The sequence below is a fragment of the Penicillium waksmanii genome (assembly GCF_028829765.1).
Source record: "Penicillium waksmanii strain IBT 27052 chromosome Unknown utg000007l:1.0-4314555.0:1.0-4317578.0, whole genome shotgun sequence".
NCBI lineage: Eukaryota > Fungi > Ascomycota > Eurotiomycetes > Eurotiales > Aspergillaceae > Penicillium > Penicillium waksmanii.
Genome location: NW_026643253.1, coordinates 3,555,219 through 3,575,607, shown reverse-complemented (window position 1 = coordinate 3,575,607; position 20,389 = coordinate 3,555,219). Strand labels below are relative to the sequence as shown.

General features: G+C 49.3%; 8 protein-coding genes across 8 annotated transcripts; 4 read left to right on the top strand and 4 right to left on the bottom strand.

The window, feature by feature from the left end:
* Positions 1 to 1,426: 1,426 nt before the first annotated feature.
* On the top strand, positions 1,427 to 5,975 carry N7481_008177 (putative ABC transporter; the record flags this gene model as incomplete). The annotated part of the gene is made up of 4 exons (XM_057267396.1): positions 1,427 to 1,808; positions 1,865 to 4,168; positions 4,227 to 5,893; positions 5,946 to 5,975. 4 exons carry the CDS (start codon positions 1,427 to 1,429, stop codon positions 5,973 to 5,975), a joined length of 4,383 nt encoding a protein of 1,460 aa, XP_057121597.1.
* Positions 5,976 to 7,012: 1,037 nt separating this feature from the next.
* N7481_008176 (putative MFS allantoate transporter) lies at positions 7,013 to 9,053 on the top strand (the record flags this gene model as incomplete). The annotated part of the gene is made up of 9 exons (XM_057267395.1): positions 7,013 to 7,285; positions 7,355 to 7,502; positions 7,560 to 7,590; positions 7,647 to 7,913; positions 7,971 to 8,188; positions 8,250 to 8,338; positions 8,404 to 8,644; positions 8,701 to 8,794; positions 8,852 to 9,053. The coding sequence occupies 9 exons, from the start codon at positions 7,013 to 7,015 to the stop codon at positions 9,051 to 9,053; spliced, it is 1,563 nt and encodes a 520-aa protein (XP_057121596.1).
* Positions 9,054 to 9,576: 523 nt separating this feature from the next.
* N7481_008175 (uncharacterized protein) lies at positions 9,577 to 9,907 on the top strand (the record flags this gene model as incomplete). Its single annotated transcript, XM_057267394.1, has 2 exons — positions 9,577 to 9,637; positions 9,708 to 9,907. The coding sequence occupies 2 exons, from the start codon at positions 9,577 to 9,579 to the stop codon at positions 9,905 to 9,907; spliced, it is 261 nt and encodes an 86-aa protein (XP_057121595.1).
* A 341-nt stretch (positions 9,908 to 10,248) lies between these two features.
* On the bottom strand, positions 10,249 to 11,521 carry N7481_008174 (uncharacterized protein; the record flags this gene model as incomplete). The annotated part of the gene is made up of 5 exons (XM_057267393.1): positions 10,249 to 10,798; positions 10,860 to 11,100; positions 11,160 to 11,191; positions 11,220 to 11,290; positions 11,378 to 11,521. The coding sequence occupies 5 exons, from the start codon at positions 11,519 to 11,521 to the stop codon at positions 10,249 to 10,251; spliced, it is 1,038 nt and encodes a 345-aa protein (XP_057121594.1).
* Positions 11,522 to 11,923: 402 nt separating this feature from the next.
* On the bottom strand, positions 11,924 to 14,863 carry N7481_008173 (Hid1 family protein; the record flags this gene model as incomplete). The annotated part of the gene is made up of 5 exons (XM_057267392.1): positions 11,924 to 12,442; positions 12,513 to 13,015; positions 13,074 to 13,317; positions 13,373 to 14,689; positions 14,768 to 14,863. 5 exons carry the CDS (start codon positions 14,861 to 14,863, stop codon positions 11,924 to 11,926), a joined length of 2,679 nt encoding a protein of 892 aa, XP_057121593.1.
* A 677-nt stretch (positions 14,864 to 15,540) lies between these two features.
* N7481_008172 (uncharacterized protein) lies at positions 15,541 to 16,481 on the bottom strand (the record flags this gene model as incomplete). Its single annotated transcript, XM_057267391.1, has 2 exons — positions 15,541 to 16,201; positions 16,261 to 16,481. 2 exons carry the CDS (start codon positions 16,479 to 16,481, stop codon positions 15,541 to 15,543), a joined length of 882 nt encoding a protein of 293 aa, XP_057121592.1.
* A 540-nt stretch (positions 16,482 to 17,021) lies between these two features.
* N7481_008171 (uncharacterized protein) lies at positions 17,022 to 18,909 on the top strand (the record flags this gene model as incomplete). Its single annotated transcript, XM_057267390.1, has 4 exons — positions 17,022 to 17,562; positions 17,619 to 18,007; positions 18,070 to 18,747; positions 18,817 to 18,909. The coding sequence occupies 4 exons, from the start codon at positions 17,022 to 17,024 to the stop codon at positions 18,907 to 18,909; spliced, it is 1,701 nt and encodes a 566-aa protein (XP_057121591.1).
* A 302-nt stretch (positions 18,910 to 19,211) lies between these two features.
* N7481_008170 (uncharacterized protein) lies at positions 19,212 to 20,376 on the bottom strand (the record flags this gene model as incomplete). Its single annotated transcript, XM_057267389.1, has 2 exons — positions 19,212 to 20,209; positions 20,283 to 20,376. The coding sequence occupies 2 exons, from the start codon at positions 20,374 to 20,376 to the stop codon at positions 19,212 to 19,214; spliced, it is 1,092 nt and encodes a 363-aa protein (XP_057121590.1).
* Positions 20,377 to 20,389: the final 13 nt, after the last annotated feature.

Here is a 20,389-nt window from a genome sequence, read left to right as displayed (position 1 = left end):
ATTTTTCTAATCAATCAAGTGATTGTAGCCTTTAAAAATCTTTAATAGGGTGCTGAAGAGTCGTAAGTAGTAGATGTTGAATTAGATGGCATATGAACTACTATTTCATGTTATCATTGGCTTGGTATGAGCCTCGATGTAGTACGGTAGATGATAGTATGTAGTGCTCGGCTTTCAGGGCTACGCTACATGTAACTAGTACTCCATAGTTACTAGTATATTAAAGGAAATGAAAAGTTCCCAAGGCAGCCGCCATCTTCGGGCAGAAATGTTCTCCAAACTCGCCAAGGAGCTATATCCGACAACGACGGTATCCGTGCATTCAAAGGGCGCGGGCTTTGGCTCACCATGTTGATTGGTGTCGAGCATACCCTGCCTAACTACCCCGGTACATATGGCTACCAAATGATCCCTATCTCAAAATCCAAGTCAAATCGCGGAATTAGCCCAGCGGAACTATGGCTCCGATTATTAATGAGATGCAGAATCTAGGCATGTAGACGCTAGCGTCGGCCAGACCCCCCTTTGTTGGCGATAAGCTGTCGCGCCAGGCCGACTTTGCCCTCCGTTTCTCCCCCACATGGACTCCTTTTCCTCTGGTGGATAATTTCCACAGAGAATAATGGCGGGAGTGTTGTAAGAACTCAAAAAGAAGTATCCGAGGCTAGGAACATGCGTCCTTTATCTTGTGAGTCAACGTGAGTAATTTGTACAAACGGCTTCCCTAAAAGGGACCCCGATGTCAAACGTCGAATGAAAGACAAGAAGCGAAAGAGAACACGGACATTCGCCACCGGAACATGCCGTTCAAGAACGTTCCCTCCCCGCCCCCTCCTCCATCCATGCATCCATGGTCTCCACAACGTTGGCGGCCCCCGGGGTTTTGCCGCGTGGTAGCTGCAACCCCGTATAGGTCACGTTGAACTCCGAATCGATCAGCCAATATCAGATCACTTGAACTCCGATTCCGAAGCTTTATTCATCACCGCTAGTTCACTCAAGGTTTCTATGGAAGATATACCCTAGCATGCTATATATGATCTTCCCGCTAAGGGTTTCCAACCCCATCTCGAAGTGGAGCCGAGTGGACAATGTTTGAAGGAGCAGGCGAGTGATGACTGGTCGGGCTTAGGGGTTAACCTCGCACTTGGTTACATACTAGCTGTCCTTGGCTTTTGTAAAGGGTTTTTCTCTGCTAGCTTTCTTGCTCTTCCTTTTTTTCTCCCTGGTAGTTCTTTAAAAAAAAACCCCCCACCACTTTGTTCTGGCAAGCTCCACCAACCCCAATCACTTTAACATCTACCCTGTGTAGCCAAAACGTACCACCGTGGGACGCTTGGTCCGGGGTGGGGCTCGCAGAGATAAAATATCACGCTCATCCCCCATCGAAGTATCCTACAGTTGAAGGTTTCCCGGCACCACTGCAATGGATGAGAAGGAGAAGACCGAAAAGAGAGAAGGGAGTTTCAACTCCGAAGTCGACTCTTCTCAGACCAGCGACTATGAACAACAACGTGAAGAGCTTCGCATCTCAAATCCGCAAGGATTCACGTCGACTCTGACAGGAGTGAATATAGAGAAAGCTGAGCATGATTTCGAGGAATTAAATCGCCAGTTTTCAAGCATCTCTCATCAAGCCCGTCATTTATCCAAGCAGGCCTCTCGAGCTTCGAGACCAATTGTCACCGCCGAAGATGTTGAAGGGACAGGAAGCTCCGCCGATTCAGATGATCTCTGGGATTTGGAGACTACCCTCCGAGGCAATAGAACCGCAGAGGAGGAAGCGGGTATAAAGGACAAGCATATCGGTGAGTAATTTAACTATTCCTTCGAACGAGGTTCATCATTCTTACTATTTATGAAGGGGTTATTTGGAATAATCTTTCCGTTCGAGGAATGGGAGGCGTCAAGACCTATATCAAAACCTTTCCCGATGCGATCATCGACTTTTTCAACGTGCCAGAAACGATCATGAACATGCTTGGATATGGCAATAAAGGAAAGGAATTCAATATCTTGGAAGGCTTTCGAGGGCTCACCCGACCAGGTGAAATGGTTCTAGTCCTTGGTAGGCCAGGCTCTGGGTGCACTTCCTTCTTGAAAGTCATCGCAAATCAGAGATTTGGATACACTGGCGTTGATGGCGAGGTGATGTATGGTCCTTTTGAATCCAAAGCATTTGCCAAACGATTCCGTGGTGAGGCTGTGTATAACCAAGAGGATGATATCCACCAACCAACTCTGACCGTCAAGCAAACTCTTGGCTTTGCTCTGGATACCAAGACCCCTGGAAAGAGACCATTCGGGGTATCCAAGGCCGAATTCAAAGACAAGGTTGTCAAAATGCTTTTGCGAATGTTCAACATCGAACATACCGCCAATACAGTGATTGGAAATCAATTCATCCGTGGTGTTAGTGGTGGCGAGAGAAGACGAGTCAGCATTGCTGAAATGATGGTCACTTCCGCGACTGTGCTAGCATGGGACAATAGCACTCGCGGCTTGGATGCCTCTACTGCTCTGGACTTTGCCAAGTCATTGCGCATCTTGACCAACATCTACAAAACAACGACCTTTGTTTCCCTCTATCAAGCATCTGAAAACATCTATAAACAGTTTGATAAGGTTTTGGTCATTGATAGTGGACGGCAAGTATTTTTCGGTCCGACGGCCGAAGCTCGATCTTACTTTGAAGGGCTTGGCTTTCGTGAGAAGCCTCGGCAAACCACCCCGGACTATGTGACAGGGTGTACCGACCCCTTTGAGCGGGAGTTTAAGGATGGAAGAACTGCCGATGACGTACCTTCGACACCGCAGGCATTGGCAGAGGCCTTTGAGAAGTCAGCCTATAGCAAGAAACTTGATGAAGAAATGCAAGCATATCGCACACAGGTCGAACAACAAAAGCAAACATACGACGACTTCGAGATGGCCAATCAGGAGGCCAAACGCAAATTCACTCCGAGATCATCTGTCTATTCCATCCCCTTTCACATACAAATTTGGGCTTTAATGCAACGACATTTCTTGCTCAAGTGGCAAGACAAATTTGCGCTGACAGTCTCTTGGGTTACTTCGACAGGTATTGCCATCATTTTGGGAACCGTGTGGCTCCACCAGCCCGCTACGAGCGCGGGTGCGTTTACTCGGGGCGGATTACTGTTCATCAGCATGCTTTTCAACGGTTTTCAAGCATTTTCTGAGCTCGGTGGCACTATGATGGGTAGGACGATCGTCAATAAGCATCGTTCCTTCACATTCTACAGACCAAGTGCTCTTTTTATCGCACAGATTTTGGTGGATACTGCATTCGCAATAGCGCGCATTCTGATCTTTAGCATCATCGTCTACTTCATGTGCGGTTTAGTCCTCGATGCTGGGGCATTCTTCACCTTTGTCCTCGTTATTCTCACTGGATATGTCTGTATGACTGCACTTTTCAGGTCTATTGGGTCTATCTGTCCCGATTTTGATTATGCGATGAAATTTGCTGCTGTTATCATTACTCTCTTCGTGCTGACCTCGGGCTATCTAATCCAGTGGTCTGGCTCTCAGGTCTGGTTAAGATGGATTTATTATATCAATCCATTTGGTCTGGGCTTCGCGTCTCTGATGGTGAACGAGTTTAGTCGCCTTACAATGACATGTACACAAGATTCCTTGGTGCCCAGTGGCCCTGGGTATGGCGATATTACACACCAAGCTTGCACTCTCGCCGGCGGTGAGCCGGGGTCGGACATCATTCCAGGATCGAGTTATCTTGCTACGACATTCAGCTACGACACCGGAGATCTCTGGAGGAACTTTGGAATTATGATTGCCCTAATTTTCGGTTTCCTCGGGATGAATCTATACTTCAGCGAGATACTGCAATTCAATGCAGGCGGAAAGACACTCACCTTCTTCCACAAAGAAAACGACGAACGTAAGCAGCTGAATCAAGCGCTTGAGGTGAGGAAAGCAAGTCGCCAGTCGAAGACCGTTGATACCGGTGCCAATCTCGAAATATCCTCGAAGTCTGTCCTTACGTGGGAGAACATATCTTATGAAGTTCCCGTGCCATCCGGCACACGACGACTCCTGAATTCCGTATATGGTTACGTTCAGCCTGGCAAACTCACGGCTCTAATGGGCGCGTCTGGAGCTGGCAAAACTACTCTCCTGAGATGTATTAGCGGCACGGAAGAACATTGGCGTGGTGACGGGTGATATCCTTGTTGATGCAGTCAAGCCCAGCACCTCGTTCCAGCGAAGCACTTCATACGCCGAGCAGCTAGATGTGCATGAGTCAATGGCCACTGTTCGTGAAGCTCTGCGCTTCTCTGCTGATCTACGCCAGCCATTTGAAGTTCCCCAATCTGAAAAATACGAATATGTTGAGGAGATCATCAGCTTGCTTGAACTTGAGAGTCTAGCAGACGCAATAATAGGCACCCCGGAGACTGGGCTGTCTGTGGAAGAACGAAAAAGGGTTACCATCGGTGTAGAGCTTGCAGCCAAGCCTGAACTACTTTTGTTCCTGGATGAGCCAACTTCTGGCCTGGATAGCCAATCGGCCTTCAATATCATTCGATTCTTGAAGAAGCTGGCTGCGGCTGGTCAAGCAATCCTCTGTACAATTCATCAGCCTAACTCCGCTCTGTTTGAAAATTTTGACCGGCTTCTACTCCTGCAAAGGGGTGGAGAATGCGTTTACTTTGGTGACATTGGAACGGATTCCAACGTTCTATTGGACTATTTCCGTCGCAACGGTGCAGACTGCCCTGCTGACGCCAATCCCGCTGAGTGGATGCTTGATGCTATCGGCGCAGGTCAAACACGACGACTTGGAGAACGTGATTGGGGCGAGGTCTGGCGAACAGCTCCCGAGCTAGAAGTTATCAAGAAAGATATCGTTCAAATCAAGAGAAGTCGTACTCAGACCGTCCAGCAGGAAGCGAGCCAACAACAGGACATCGTTGAGAGAGAATATGCATCGCCACTTTGGCATCAGATGAAGGTAGTAGGTCGACGAACGCATTTGTCGTTCTGGCGCTCGCGCAACTACGGCTTTACTCGACTTTTCACACACGTTGTTATTGCACTTATCACAGGCCTCGCATTTTTGCAACTCGACGACTCTCGTTCCTCGCTTCAATATCGAATCTTCGTTATTTTCAATGTGACGGTGCTGCCAGCAATTATCCTACAGCAAGTTCAGCCTAAGTACGACTTATCTCGATTGATTTTCTACCGTGAATCCGCTTCGAAGACGTACAGCCAGTTCGCCTTTGCATTTTCTCTCGTTCTGGCAGAGATGCCTTACAGTATTCTCTGCGCCGTCTGCTTTTTCCTACCCCTATATTATCTCCCAGGCTTTTCTATGGAAAGCAGTCGTGCGGGATACCAGTTTTTCATGGTCCTAATCACAGAAATCTTTGCCGTGACTCTCGGACAGATGATCTCAGCCCTGACACCGAACAGCTTCATTGCCTCCCAACTAAATCCACCAATTGTGATCATTTTCTCACTCTTCTGTGGTGTCGCAATTCCGAAGCCACAAATCCCAGGGTTTTGGCGCGCATGGCTCTACCAGCTTGATCCGTTTACCCGACTGATTGGCGGAATGGTGGTAACGGAGCTCCATGGGCGTGATGTTTCCTGTGCAGATATAGAACTCAACACATTCAATGCTCCCGATAACGAGACATGTGGCGAATACATGCAATCCTTTTTCGAGCGCGGTGGGGCTGGATACTTGGTGAAGAATGCTACCCAGACTTGCGAGTATTGCGCGTACAAGATCGGAGACCAGTTCTACGCGGCATTCGGCATGAACTTCGACCACCGATGGAGGGATCTAGGTATCTTCATCGCGTTTGTCGCGTCCAACCTGATCATATTGTTCCTGGCGGTAAGTGCATTCCGAATCAAACTAATTGTAGCATTATGCTAATCAACTATAGTCCCGGTTTTTCAACTTTAACCGGAGATGATATCGAGGAATGGTTCAGATGAGTTCCAAATTGCATTCCGCAGCAAGGCGGAAGTGGATTGGATTAAATTGAATTGAATAATATTTAGAGGGAAGAAAAGTAAAAATGAGGAAATTTTGAAGGGATGCCACTGGATAATAAAAGTATTCAACATAATTAACAAGTACAAAAGTTACTCATTCAACCTTTCCTAACTCTCAGTCCCACTACCGTAAGTAAACTTCCTAGTAGCCGACTTATGAACATCCTTCTTCATTCCTTTTCTTTTTCTACCCCAAGAAAGTGGATTTTCTCCGCACTCCCCGGATTCCCCACGACCCCCACGCATTCACCCTGCCCGTGCGCGATCTACATTGGCTCAAAGAGCATTTCAACTCCCCGAGGCAAGCTGCTCGACCTATCAACTCGCGAATTGTAAAAGCCATAGAGTTAGAGCTAGGCTCAACACCAGCCACCAGCCATCTAACCGGCGAGATCACCGCATGATCGGATTTCCTCCGATGACTTTCACTTCCCAGTTCCATCCTTCCAACGATTCACCAGCCTGCATCTATCGGCCGGAAAACTCTCTTGGCAACGCCATCTCTGCCTGACGCAGCAACTTAGCAGCGACCGCGGCACAACCTCGATTTCTCCTAAACAATAGCCGTCAGCCAAGACTCAAATTGAAGCCGAAAGCCGTCATTCCGCGAGCTCCCTCATACGATACGACGTCTTTGCGTCGATGTGGAGACAAGTTTGGGTCTATGAGCCCTTCCCCGCTGTTTGATGCCGGAGCCTGCTTGCCCCATGGGGTAGCTTAAGCTTTCGCTTTTGTTGAAGGGAGAAGTACACGAGTGGATTATGCAGATGAGCACGGGCAAGGTGTGACGCTGCAGGCGCATGCTCGACAGGGCCCCTAACCAGTGTCTCTATTTCCTTTATCTTGCAGATATCGCCGTTTCGAGCCACTCCTTTTCTAACGATTGCTCCTCCCCAAATTTTCTATCAAAGTTCTAATCCTTCATCGCGGAGCTGAAACGACCATAATCGCAAGAATGGGGACCAATCCTACCGAAGAGCCATCAGCTGGCTCAAAGACAGACATTGTCGACATCCCGGCCATATCTCATTCAGAAAGCAACCAGGTCCAGTCGAAATGGAAGTCTGCAAAGCTCGCCGATGGCGACACTGCGATGGCTCTATTCAACAATCCAGATGAGTTGCACGAGGACATTGACCCTGCCGAGGCAAAGAAAGTCCTACGGAAAATCGATTTCATGATTCTCCCTTACTTGGCTGTCTGTTATGCATTCTTCTACATCGACAAGGTTGGTGCCCTTACACCCGTCTATCGTCAAAATCACTGTCAACATTTTGATGTCTTTTTTTGGCTCTAGACAACATTGAGCTACGCTGCGATCTTCGGAATTCGCGATGACCTCAGTCTCCACGGTACTCAGTACAATTGGCTGAGCAGTATTTTCTACTTTGGTTTTCTCGCCTGGGCATTCCCGACCAATTTCCTGATGCAACGACTTCCGATCGGTATTGCTCCTGTCCCACAGCTTCAATTGTAGAAGTCCTCTAAATTCTTCTCCGCAGGTAAATACCTTGGTGCAAATATTTTCATGTGGTGAGTATCCTATGTCTGCATAATTGAACCCGTATTGTGACTGACCTCGGCCTCAGGGGTGTCTTCCTCATGATCCAAGCTGCCTGTAATAGCTTCGAGACACTTGCCGTTCTTCGCGCCTTAGGTGGTGCTGCCGAGGCGTGCTCTGATCCCGCTTTCATGTTGATTACCAGCATGTGGTATACTCGTCGTGAGCAACCGGTCAGAATCGGTCTCTGGTATACAGCCAATGGAATAGGAATCGCCCTCGGTGGCCTATTGGGATATGGTATTGGCCATCTTCGAGGAGCTCTGCCATCGTGGAAATACGAATTCATTGTGATGTGAGAATTCCCCGTCCTTGCTACTATTGCTCAGAAATAATCGCTAACAGGTGTCAGTGGTGCTCTATGCTCCACCTGGGGCATCGTCATGTTCATTTTTCTCCCTGATTCGCCTGTAACGGCGCGTGGCCTGAGTTTGAGAGAGAAACGCATTGCCGTTGATCGCATCAGGGAGAACCAGACCGGTGTGGAGAACAAGCATCTGAAGCCATATCAGATTCTCGAAGCATTCATGGATTACAAGCTTTACATGTTCTTCATTCTGGGTGTAGTCTGTAAGTAGTTTCCTCCTTCTTCGAGTTACACCCTCCAAATCCGTTTTAACTTTCGCCATAGGCAACGTTCCCAATGGCGGGATCTCGAATTTTGGCACCATCATCATCCAGGGCTTCGGCTTTTCAACTTTGGTGACAACTCTTATGCAAGTAAGTCTCATCGGAGGAACTGGAATTTTCTTAAACTCCACAATTAATCGATCTATCATCATTAGATCCCGTACGGAGCTATCATCGCTCTTTCCATCTTGGCCTGCGTTTACCTGAACGACCGTTTCGAGAACCGCCGCTGCGTTTTCGTTCTCATCTTCCTTATTCCGAATCTTGTCGGTGCTTTTGGTCTTCGATTTGTACCTGTTGATCGAAGCGTGGGTCGACTTATCTGCTACTATCTGACTGGGCCATATAACGCCGCCTTTGTACTTGTACTGAGTATGCAAGTGGCAAACACCGCAGGTAAGCTGATTCAGGTGCGATTTTGCAGATGAGAACTTATGCTAACATAGTTTTAGGACACACAAAGAAGGTTGTCACCAATGCTGTTTTGTTCCTGGGATATTGTACCGGAAATATCGCGGGACCGTTCTTCTATAAGACGGATCAATCGTAAGTTTGCACCCGTCATACGAAATAGAGTGAAGGTATCTAATGCAAGAGCACTAGGCCTACCTATCAGCTTGGAATCTGGTCCATGATAGTCTCCCACTTGATCGAGGCGGCACTCATCACTATACTGGGCTTCCTTCTTCGGTGGGAGAACCAGAAGCGCGATCGCATCCAGTCCCAGATGGAGGGGGGTCTTGAAGGTAGAGACTTGGATGCAACTGCTTTCTTGGATTTGACTGATCGGGAGAATTTGAAGTAAGTCTCTATCTTATTCAGAATCTATTTGAGATGCAGATCACGCTAACGCAGGGTTCTTCTTTTTAGTTTCCGGTATATCTATTGAGTACTCAATCATTCTTCCCTTACTGCCTTTTTGGGCTCCGGTCTCAATATCAAGATGGGATGGATTTGAACTAGGATAGTCGGTGGTACTCAAGCTCATTCCCCGTAACTTTCAAGTATATCACTGATATCAAGAAATCCGACATCCACGTACATCTTAACATACCCAGGTGTTCTTAATCTATTGCTTCATTCACTCCTATTAGGGTAGGCTGGAGCCTTCTAGGGCTTCTGTGGCTGCCGTGTAGTTACTACCAGTAGTTACCACCTTCCTGCTTTCCTCCATTCACTTCAGTCACCTGCAACCTTCCTACTCTCCTATCTTCCTTCTTTACCAGATTTCTTCCCCAACCCCTTTCAAGTTCTCTCCTCCTTAGTCGACCGCTTCTATCAAATCTCAAGGTGCCCTGCTTAGCAAAACAGCTCGAATCCATCATCCAATGGCTACCCGATCCTCCAAGGACCTCGCTGAGGCGAGTGAAGTTTTAGCTGAAAACGAAGGTACGAAGACCTGGATTATTCAACATGTCAATTTGTCTGTGTCAAGAAGCTAATCAGAGACGTGATCAAGAAACCTTCAGTTGGCCAGACTACTGCACCCAGATGCAAATTCGTTACACCTGTGGCCACACCATCGGTGGAGAGTTTGTCAAATGCCGGAAACATTTGCCTCGGGAGGATGACAGATGTGCCGCTATCAATATTCAACATGTCGAAGCCAAGTTGTCACCTCACAAGTGCCGCAACTGCCTGCACACCCCCGACCGTTGAAGGATATGGTCCAAATGTGAAGTCTGGATGATGAACCACCCACCTCGGAACGATGACCGGGGGATGTATGGGGTGAAAGCCGGAATGAATTATTAACGAATCTTCGATTTATTGATACCCCGATATGACCAGGTGGAAGGCGAATGTGTTGTCGTCTGAAAAGTTTACACAAATCCATCTCTTAACTATCAATAAACACCATCCAAGGTGGAACGCAGCGCGGAATAACCCCGATAATTATTGACAGAAGTTCTGTACCTGGGCCAAGCCCATAAAATGGCAATGCGTGTGGGTTTGTGCGATGACTAGGTATAAGGAGGCCGATCTCGACGCCTGAGACCTCAGAAGAAAGAAGCCACCGCATCCAGATCATCAGCATTTAGCAGCCCAACCCCTTCCTGTAAAAGAGTCCTCCATACAAGGTTACGCTGACGAACCGGCCAGTTGGGCGTATTCCAGTATCTCGCACCGATTCCACGCTCCTTCGCCAGAGAAATCTGAGAGCGTAGTGCCTTGAGCTGCTCATCTCGAAGAACGGGTTCAGTATCGATGTTAACCTGACCGACGGCCTTGACAAAATTAGTCGAGGCAATGGGGGAAACTCTGTGATCGAGCTTGTGGTACTTGGAATCCGCCAACGCGTCAAGAGGCGCATCGAAGAAATAATCCCGGTCCTTGACCGGCAGCACCATGTCGAGGGGGGTATCGCCTGTCCCAATAATGGTCACTGGTCCGTTCTCCACCGTTTTACCGCCCTTGAGTGTGGTTAGGTAGCCTTTCTGACGCAGGGGCTCTAGGGCTTTGATGACAGCTTCGAATGTTTCGTGGCCGGAAGTTTTCACATCAATGAAGAAGTAGAGTGTTTGAGCAGTATCGGTGTCCCAGACGCCACTGTTCGCTCTAGTCAGCCAAATTGCATTTAAAGAAAAAGAAAAAGGCCGGGGTTACTGACTTCTTTGTTGGGCTTGTCAGGAATGGACTGTCGGGATTTTGGCGCTCCAGTACATCCAGGATCGGATTGATGTAGAGGTTTTCTAATGTGCGTTCGTACGTGAGCGATGACTCGTCATGGCCGACCTGAACAAGAATTAGCGATTTCGCATATCCAGGAGAAGGCACGTAGACACAGACATAGAGAGTGCCGTTGTATAGCCAGACATCCGCCTCGGTGGATGTACAACCCTTTGACAGGCCTAAGAACTTGGTTAGCGGTGGGGAAGGGGAACAAGGACAGAAAATGCCAGACACCTACCGGTATAAAAAGGCCTATCCCTCCAGTAGTCACTAATTACCAATGAGCAAATTTTCTCACGGAAAGGGGATCCATTGATCATTTTGAGGTGCGAGGTCCAGGGTCGCGTACTTGTGGGAATGCACGGGAATCTACGCATGACGTTAGTCCAACAAACCGGAATACCCGCAGACTCGACAAGATATGCATCGAGGAGACCATGCTGCAATTCAACATACCGGTATGATATCCCTCGTAATATCCGTTGGGTATCCATAGTCATAGCTCGCGTGGGTATTTTTCAAGATGTTCTGCAAGCTAGAGGTGCCGGGAGCCACGGCAAAGGCCCCAGCGGCAAGCGTCGCGAACACGGAAAGAAACATCATGGATGATTGTCACCCGATACTGTATGGAATCAGGAATTCCTATATTTGCGTTATGCCAATAGTAGGCTTTTGCTTGGCAGTACAATTGGAGGGAGAGAAAGAGCGAGACTCGGAGTCGCGAGACCAACTTGAAAGAATGTGGAAATGCGGTGTCGGGATTGGTCGCTGCACGTGCTCTGGCGGCATTGGTGACCACCTGAGCAACTTCACCATCAAGTTCGTTTAGTGGAATATTATTATCTTGGAGGTAACTACTAGTTCTTCAGGAGAAGGTGATGGTAATCAAATTAAAAATAACAATCCTATATATCCATACAAAGAAAGGTCATAGTCATCCAGAGGGAAGTTCATATCGTGCTGTCACGGTCACGGTGTTATGTACATCAATAATTCTTGCATCTAAACCTCTCGAATACTTGGAGATGAGCCCCTTGCCGGTGGCTCTTGGGACGTGGAGTTGCGGCCGCGTAGACTGAGGTTGCCGATGCGCTGAACGAGGTTGCTTCCAACTGCATCAACCGCTCCTTTGGGAGCAAGCAGGGTCGGTCCTTGCGCGGCTGCCTCTTGCACCCTGAATAAGCGAATCCCGGTACCATTCCACACACCCACCGTTCCTGGTGTGGCTCCTGCGGCTGTGCCGACGACCATCTCGCTGGAGAAGATGAATCCCCACAGGAGAGACTCATACCAACCCATCGAGAGAGCGGACCATTCAAATGATTGAACCCTAGTCGGGATTGGCTCTGAGATGATACCCTTGACCTGGGGCTCTTCGGCAAAGGACGGAAGGTTGGTGATCAAAGTACGGGCTTCGGGGCTGGATGTAGTCTGTAGTGCTGCATCGGGAATATGGGGCGCGATGGCGGAGATGATGGTGAGGATGGTGTGTAGGGGCAGTTCCGGAAGCCAGGACTCGAGCTATTTTTAAGAATGTCAGCGAAAATACTCAAATGGAAGGACGGCAATCCGTGCCACCCCTAAAACTTACCCAACTAACAGTGGGCGTGAAAGCCGTAGAAGATGACAAGAATAGAGCAGACATGCTAGTTTGACTAGTCATACTGTTTTGGCGCGAGAACGACGGCTGTCCGGCAGGCTTCTTGCCGCGAGCCTTTTCGGACATCCCGCGCAGCTGCGAACTGGTCTCGTCAGTCGTGGATGCAATTGAGGGCCTGCGAGATGTTTGTGCCGATGGTGAAGACTGAGAAGGTGTGTGTGGCCCTTCATCATCAGAGTCATCTTCGCCGATCGCGAAGGCACTGTTCTCTTCCGGGATTTGGGTAAGAGGCGACCGAGCACCCGACGGAAGATGGAGATCCTCCTCGGATTGCGAAAGAGTCGGGCTTGCGGGCGTGTCGTTAGGGGCCGCTCCGGCCTTCCACCTCTCCTTCTGACGCTCGATCTCTTGTTGGCCACTTTCTAGTGTGAATTTCCGTACGGCCTCAAAGCGCTGCTTGTACTTCAAGATTGCATAAACAAGGTACGAATTTTCTGGGAACGTTAGAGCTGCTGGCACAGAGGTGGAAAGACATGAGATAAGAAAGCATACCTGTGAAGTTGTGCTCAAGAATTGCATTTATAAAGTCCAAGAGCGCTGCAAGAAGAGTGTGATTTGTCTCATTCGCCAACAAGAAGCTGGGGGTAGACATTGAAGAGAAGAGTTGGATGACCTTGGAACTGGCACTGGGTGAGATTCGCTTGATGTGAGGGGCCACATTGTTGAGGATCATCAAGAGAGCTGGATAAACAGTATCGAGCTTTCCTTTGCTGGTCGCCATGAGAGTGTGGATAGACTAATGGATATGGTTAGCAGATCATTTCAACCTTCAAGAATGGGAAACAACGAACAATGATCAGGAAATCGGCATAAGAGCCTCGGAATTTGACCAGCCTGATAGGCTGTGGCAAGGTCTCCTGAGCTTCAAACTTCATGTTGAGACTTTCACAAAACGTCGCCTCTGCACTCATTGTCTGAAGAATGAATACGCACAGGCGCACCACGCCCTGCTTTGAAGGATCGGTTCTGTACTCCATGGCATAGAAGACGCAAAGGATAATGAAGTCATGAGATCGGTTGGAGTCTATAATGAATGATCTGAAGCGCTTGTTGCATTGCAGAGTCTCCCAGAACAGAACCAGAATTTCTGGGGCCCATTTCACCGATCTTTGGCTGCCAGGAAGATATGAAGCGGTGGCTTGCATAGGCTGATTCAAAATCCTGGTCATACCATCCACCAGAAACTGGAAGTCTTGGGGTCTATGTAATCTTCCGTAGTAATGACGGTAGTAGTTCTTTGGCGGGGCCCCACGACCATCCTCAGGAATAGGGTACAGAAGGAGAACCAGGAGAAGCTGCAGGCTGTATATTACCATGATCTGCTTGGGATCTTTCCAGACCACATGGTCGTATGGAACTCTCCATGATGCAGGGTTGTATTTCATGGCCGTATTCAGAAGAGAGCAGAGTAGTGTCAAAACAGATTGCTTATCTTGGCAGGTGGTGATGTAGGTGATCGCTTTCACGCCTTGAACCGGGAGGGTGTTTGACGGTAGATACATCGCTTTGCCGGTCATGGTGAGGAGAAGTCGGAGAATCTCACACCGGTTACTTTCCAAGGTCTTGTTGGATCCCATCGTTGTGTTGCAGCCAACACCACTCTGCCATATCGAGTAAGATATCTTGCCCTTCGCCGTCGGGAGAACTGGAATGGTGAAATCCGCAAAAAATAGCAAGTCAAAGAGTGTGTCAATCAGCTCCTCGGCAAGCGGCTTCACCTCCTCGTATTCCTCTGAACGGGGGGAATCCCCATCTTGTTGGTCCGCCAGCCCAGCCTCGTCGAATAGGACCTCGCCAGCGATCTGAGCTTGTCTGGTTTTCTTCATGCGACGTGTCCAGAAGAACTTCTCCTCCCATCCTTCGAGGTGGTCGGCTTCGTAGACAAAGGGGAGGAGTCGAGTAAGGACGCGGATACAGTTGAGCGCATCGCGCTCGGGGGCCAGGTCTGGATCTGGGAACGAAGGATGATTCTTGAGGACTATAAGACGCGAGGAGACTGATAGGAGTAACGTTTCGAAGTTGGAGAGGGCATTGTCTCGCGTTCGACGAATATCGGCGGGGGTAAATAAGCTGAAGACATCTTCGGTGGATTCAGGGAGCTCCCAAAACTACCATCATAGTCAGTTAGAATGTCTCTTGCGCAGAATTAGAGCGCATAAAATCAGCTTGAGATAGAAATGACGTACTCTTGTCCAGTAGGGGTCATCTGCGGGGATCTCCTTCTCCTCAGAGAGGCGGAAGATACCCTGCTTGAAGACCAGCTTGGACTCCGAGGCCCCCATTGTTTGGAATATTGATTTCTCACAGCCTGCGAGTCATGCAGTTGGAATCGTTAAGAAGGTCCGCGGTTGAAGAAGGAAGGTAGGCGTCCAAACCGAGAGTGTTCAAGTTGGTTGTTGGTTCGTGTTTGCGGAGTTGGGGGACACATGGGAGATCTGCCGAGCCGCCTAGGCGGCGCCGGGCACCACTCAGTAGTACTACGAGTAGGTACTCCAACGCTGACGAGGGAAACTTAGGTACCTACTGGTAGCCACGATGCCTTCAAACTATGGTTCAGCTGAAACCAATGATTTGGAGTGGGCTCTGAATATCATCTATGGATGTCTTCCCAGGTTGGGGCTGAATGGATTATAATTATGCCTTCCAGGGCTACCTACTATCTACTTGCGGGCAAACGTTGTTTACTAGTTCAAATTCAAGTTTGCTTCGAGCGATGTTCTAGACCTATTAGTAGTGGTACTAGTATATTTTGAACTTTGGGAGACTTCGGTAGGCCCACAGACCTTGTACTGGATGGCTACAACCCTCACTATGGAATAGGCGCATGCTTTGGAAATATTGTTGTTGATTATGGAGCGCTAATGAACCCTGACCTATTCTACAAACTCCTATCCACGCAGCCGATGAGAAGAAAAAAGAAGAAAAATAAATATGAAAGCAACGGCATGAGATTCAGACATCACAGAGTGCCATTGCTTGCAGACAACCGTCTGCTGCGCTCGTAGAGCCATTTGTTGCTCAGTCCCAGGCTTTGACGTTTGCCGGCAAGAGGAGAAGGGGTACTCGGGGCCATCGTCGATTCTCCAAATGAGGTTCCTAGGGAGTTTCCAAGGGAAGTGCTGAAAGAGTTGCCGAGGGAGTGGTTGAACGAGTTGTTGAATGAGTTACTACGAGCAAGGGGGGAAGATGACCCAAAGCTCTGTCTGCGGCCACCACCTGCTCCACTCTCGTTTACGACATTCTTGTGGAAAAGCGGACTCGATGCTGGTGAGAAGGGGCCTGACGAGACTCGGCGCCCAGACAATCCAGGGTTTGCGGAGAGCGGAGAAGAGAGACTGTGACCGGATGCGCTCGCGGGGCTGCCTTTGCGCGAGGTAGACACCCGGTACCGCGGAGGAGTCACATATGTTGTCCCCGGTGTCGCAGGTGGTGTTGCATTAGGGTCCATACCCAGAAGTGCCCGCTGAGTAGGTGTGAGGGGGATATCGGAGAAGTCGTCGTTGGATCGCAAGAGAGGCCACAGCGCGAAGCCGACGTTGAGAAGGAGATAAAGCTGTAGAATAAACAGCGGGAGGTAGTTGTACATGGAATTAGGGTCGGCGCTGACAAGTAGACGCGAGCTAGAGTGAAATTTGTTAGAATCTCCACCCCATGGCAATGTATAACTCCCTTAACTTACTAGGTCTTGAAGAGATCGCCGAATATCCACGTCCCGGTCAAAACACCGCCGTTCCACAGGAGCTTCCTCAGGTTCTTATCGCCAAAAGTTGAGGCTTCTTGCCGTCTCACGATCTCGCTGAGCTGAGGATGCCGCCATTTTCCCGGGGTGCCAGACGCTGAACCAGGAGCCACAACAGGTGTAGCGGGTTTGGGGGTCGAGGGTAGAGATTGGGAGGCCATTTATGAAGTGGTCGGTTGAAAGTGGGGAAATAAGGTCAAGAAGAGCGGGATGAATTGAGACGAAATAGTGAAGTAGCGCAATGGCTATCTATTCCGAGCAAAAGAGACTGTAAGCCCTTGTCAATGGGTACTCTATCGTTGTGGTAGCTTGGATGGGCACGAGACTTACCTTTCGCGGAAACGAGATTGGACTTACCTTGACTTACCTTTGTTGGGCGTAATTGGGGAGGGGGAAAATCAGTAGAGACACACGGGCATTGATATCTGCCGTTGCCCCTTGTCTGGAAAGGAGGGGGTGGGATTCAAATGGTCATTGCTCAGGAGGGACTCTGTTGTGATCGCAAGTGGCTGGAACGACTCGAAAAGCCGCCGCACACGCGAATTTAGACGCCCGGCATTCTAGTTGACCCGGACCCGAACACACCGCACGCGCCGCAACCCCTCAACGTCATAGCTATAATCCGGGGCGTGGTCTGTCATCAATCGGATTGTTTGCTTTGTCACTTGCACTTATCCGGGTCATTTTACCCTGACAATAAAATGGCGGATCAAGCGTCACTCATTGAGCAGGTGGATGCCGCACTGTCAAATGTGCTGGCTGATTGGAACATATACTCTACCCTCTTCGCCGGCCTGCTCGGTGCCTTCGCTCTTTATTCGCTCTTCTCCTCCCGGGACCCCGACGTTCATCCATTTCTCCTCGCTCGCCAGTCCACTGCATCTCCTATTAGAAACTCCGGTGAATCCGCAACATACCGCTGCTTGGAGACTCCATATGGCTTCCCGCTTCGATCTGGATTGAATGTCAAGGATCCCGGTACTCCCAAGTATACCGCCGGTCGACGGGGTGATTTGCGTGATATTTGGAAGGCCGCCTTGCGCGGATCTTTGAACCCTGATGGATCTGCATCTGGTAAGCAGGGAAAGATCTTCACCGTGCTCGGCAAGAACTCCATCGAGCATTCTCTGTCTCAAGTCACCCAGGAAATGAATGTAGTTGGAAAGGAGCTGCAGAAGTCTGATGCCAAAACCGTGGCTGTTTGTCTTACCGACTCTGTCGAGCTACTTACGTCTATCTTTGGTAAATACTCCGACAATGGTTTATCTAAACTATCTGCTAACATCTGAATGGTTCAGCTGGTTCCTTCTATGGATATAAGACTGTCATTGTGCCCCACAACTTGCCTGCGGAGACTCTGTCTGCACACTTACAAGCCTGCAAGGCTGATGCCCTGATTGCCGAGGCTGGATCACTTGACCTGTCTATTGTCGCAAACGGTAACAAGCAGCTTGACCTCGTCGTCTGGGTCGCGAAGTACGGCAACCGTCATATGGACTGGCACGATGTTCCTGAGGAGGTCAAGGGTACTTTGAATGCTGTTGTCTGGCACGAACTTGTTGAAGAGCACAAGGACCTGGCAGGTCTTGAGGTTCCCGAATACGATCCAACTACTCCGGCTCCGGCTGTAAATACTGTGTGGCCGTCCTCCTCTACGTCTGGTCAATTTATCGATTTCCAGTCAGAGGTAAGTTATTGTTATTTTTCCTAGTGATTCTAACAATGGTGGTGCTCACAAATCTATCGCAGAACCTAATTTCTGCTCTCGCGGCCTTGGGCTCTGCACTCCCTCGTAACCAACGCTTCACCCCGTCTGATCTCGTTCTGTCCATCGACTCCCTCTCTCGCTCATATCCCCTGCTACAAATCATGAACGCACTCTACTGCAACGCCTCCATCGCCCTTAACTCAGTTGCCGGTGAAAATGTCGATTTCGCTCTTGCCACCCTTGGAATCTCCCCTACTGTGATCGTCGCATCCTCCCACACCATGTCCGATTATCATGAGCGTGTCATGAAGCCTCACACTGGACCTGTTTCTTCGCTTGGTCGCTGGGTGCAGGCACGAACCTTGGATGGTGGCAACATGCCATCGAAGAACATTCTCAGCCAAATTAGTCGAGTTGGCCCGACCGCCGAATTATCCTTGGACAACCTGCGCTTGCTGTGTATCTCCCACCGTGTCGATGCCGATCCCTCTGTTCGCCTCACCTCGGAGCAGCTGACCGAACTCCGTATCTTCACCGATGCTCGGATTGTATATGCGCTGACTGGGCCTGGCATCGCGGGTGCCATTGCTCAAACAAATATTTTTGACTACAGATGCCTTAGTGGACCTGCCCACTTCGGCGCTCCGCTGAGTAGCACTGAAATCACACTGACCGATGTCTCTGAGAACGGAGGGTCGGACGATTCGCCTGAAGGCCAGGTAAGCTTACAATATCTCTCATATCCGTACCGCCTCTCTGTAATATGTCTAACTTCTTCGTTATTCTAGCTTACTGTCGCTGGTCCCGCTGTTGTTGGGGGCAAAACTACTTTGCCCACCCGTGTCCGTATCAGCAATGACAACACAGTGGAATTGAGCTAGTTTCACTTGGCATCGTCGGGACATTGTACCTTCGGAATTTGCATTTTCTTTCAATCCATCCTATATGAAAATCATTGGTGGATTGCCATTTGATGATTAGCAAGATTAGTTCAGGATTTGAAATATTTCATCAGCGCCCAGCGGGGATTCATCTAACAAAAAGCGCCAGTGGCGATGCTCAATTCAAGTCGATATTTTCCATTTTATGAAATACAAGACCAACTCCAATGAGTTTGGAATGAAGGTAATATACATGCTTTTAAAGCCAAAACAACCCGTACGCAAATGCAACTCTCGCTCCTTTATTCCTTGAGCGCAGCTTGGAAGGTATCATAGCTGAATGGACGTCTCGCGCCCTCAGCAGAGTATTTAGCCATCTGCTCCTCGAGTGCAGCCTTGACCTTGGCAAGCTTGGACGTAAGAGACGAGTGCAGCTCCTTGTCAAGAGCAATGCCATGGACCAAGAGACTCAATCGAAGTCCATTGTAGATCGGGACTGTCTCCTGAAGCCACTTCTCTTGGTCCCCGATATATTCACTAGCAGGGGCAGTTTCATTTCGGGACAAAAGCTTGGAATGGACCAGCTTCCGGGCAGCGCTGATGACTTCATTGGTTTCATCCTTGCCACCAAACTCGTTGATCGCCCGGGAAGCGGCGAGCTCCAGCAAAGTGCCAGTGACAAAAGGTTGAGCCAGAGGGTCACTAGTCGGTGCAGGCTTCCAGTTCTTGTCCACGTAGCGGTCTGCCTCAATCAATTCGATCGCCTGCTTCGCAAACCCCATGGCCTTCTTCACCTCTTCGCCCTTGTATTCCGCCTTCTGGGCAATAGTGTGCAGTTCAAAGAACAAGCGTCTGTTCAGGTCGATTCCGCGTAGTTGCAGGCCGGTGCGGCTTTGTTGTTTGGCGCATTGAAGCATGACAGAAAGCTTGCTAGACTTGTTGGTCACACGAATTAGGTGCTCCCACTGGTTGGAATTGAGAACAAAGCCGGCCGATCCCAGGCCGCCCATGAAGGGAACGAGGTTCTTGTAATCGTTGGCAGCCTCCATAAGCTTGAGAACCTTCAGGGCCTCCTTTTTGGTTGGCAGATCGGTGAGCTTCATGGGTCGCAAAGTGAACTGCTCATTCTCGCCGATGCTGACAGTGATGGGTTCGTGAATTAGCCTTTGCGCATGCTTTTCTTGGAACATGCTTCTCCGTTGCCGCCTGGGAAGACCATAGGGAATAAAAAGCTGTTGTCGGAATCGGTCAAGGGCCTGGTCCAGTTCGGCGGAGGAAGTCGGGGTGAAAGTCGGCACAGCTGTATATCGGGAAAAATCAAACATTAGAAAATGGACAAGAGCCAATTGCAAACCAAAGGATCAATAGCCTACCTGATCCAGAATAATTGCGGACTTGGGAAAAGGTCATCGACTGGCCGAGGGCGCCCGGCCAGCGAAAGAGCCTACCCATGGCAGTTTGCGCCATGATGGAGGGGTTG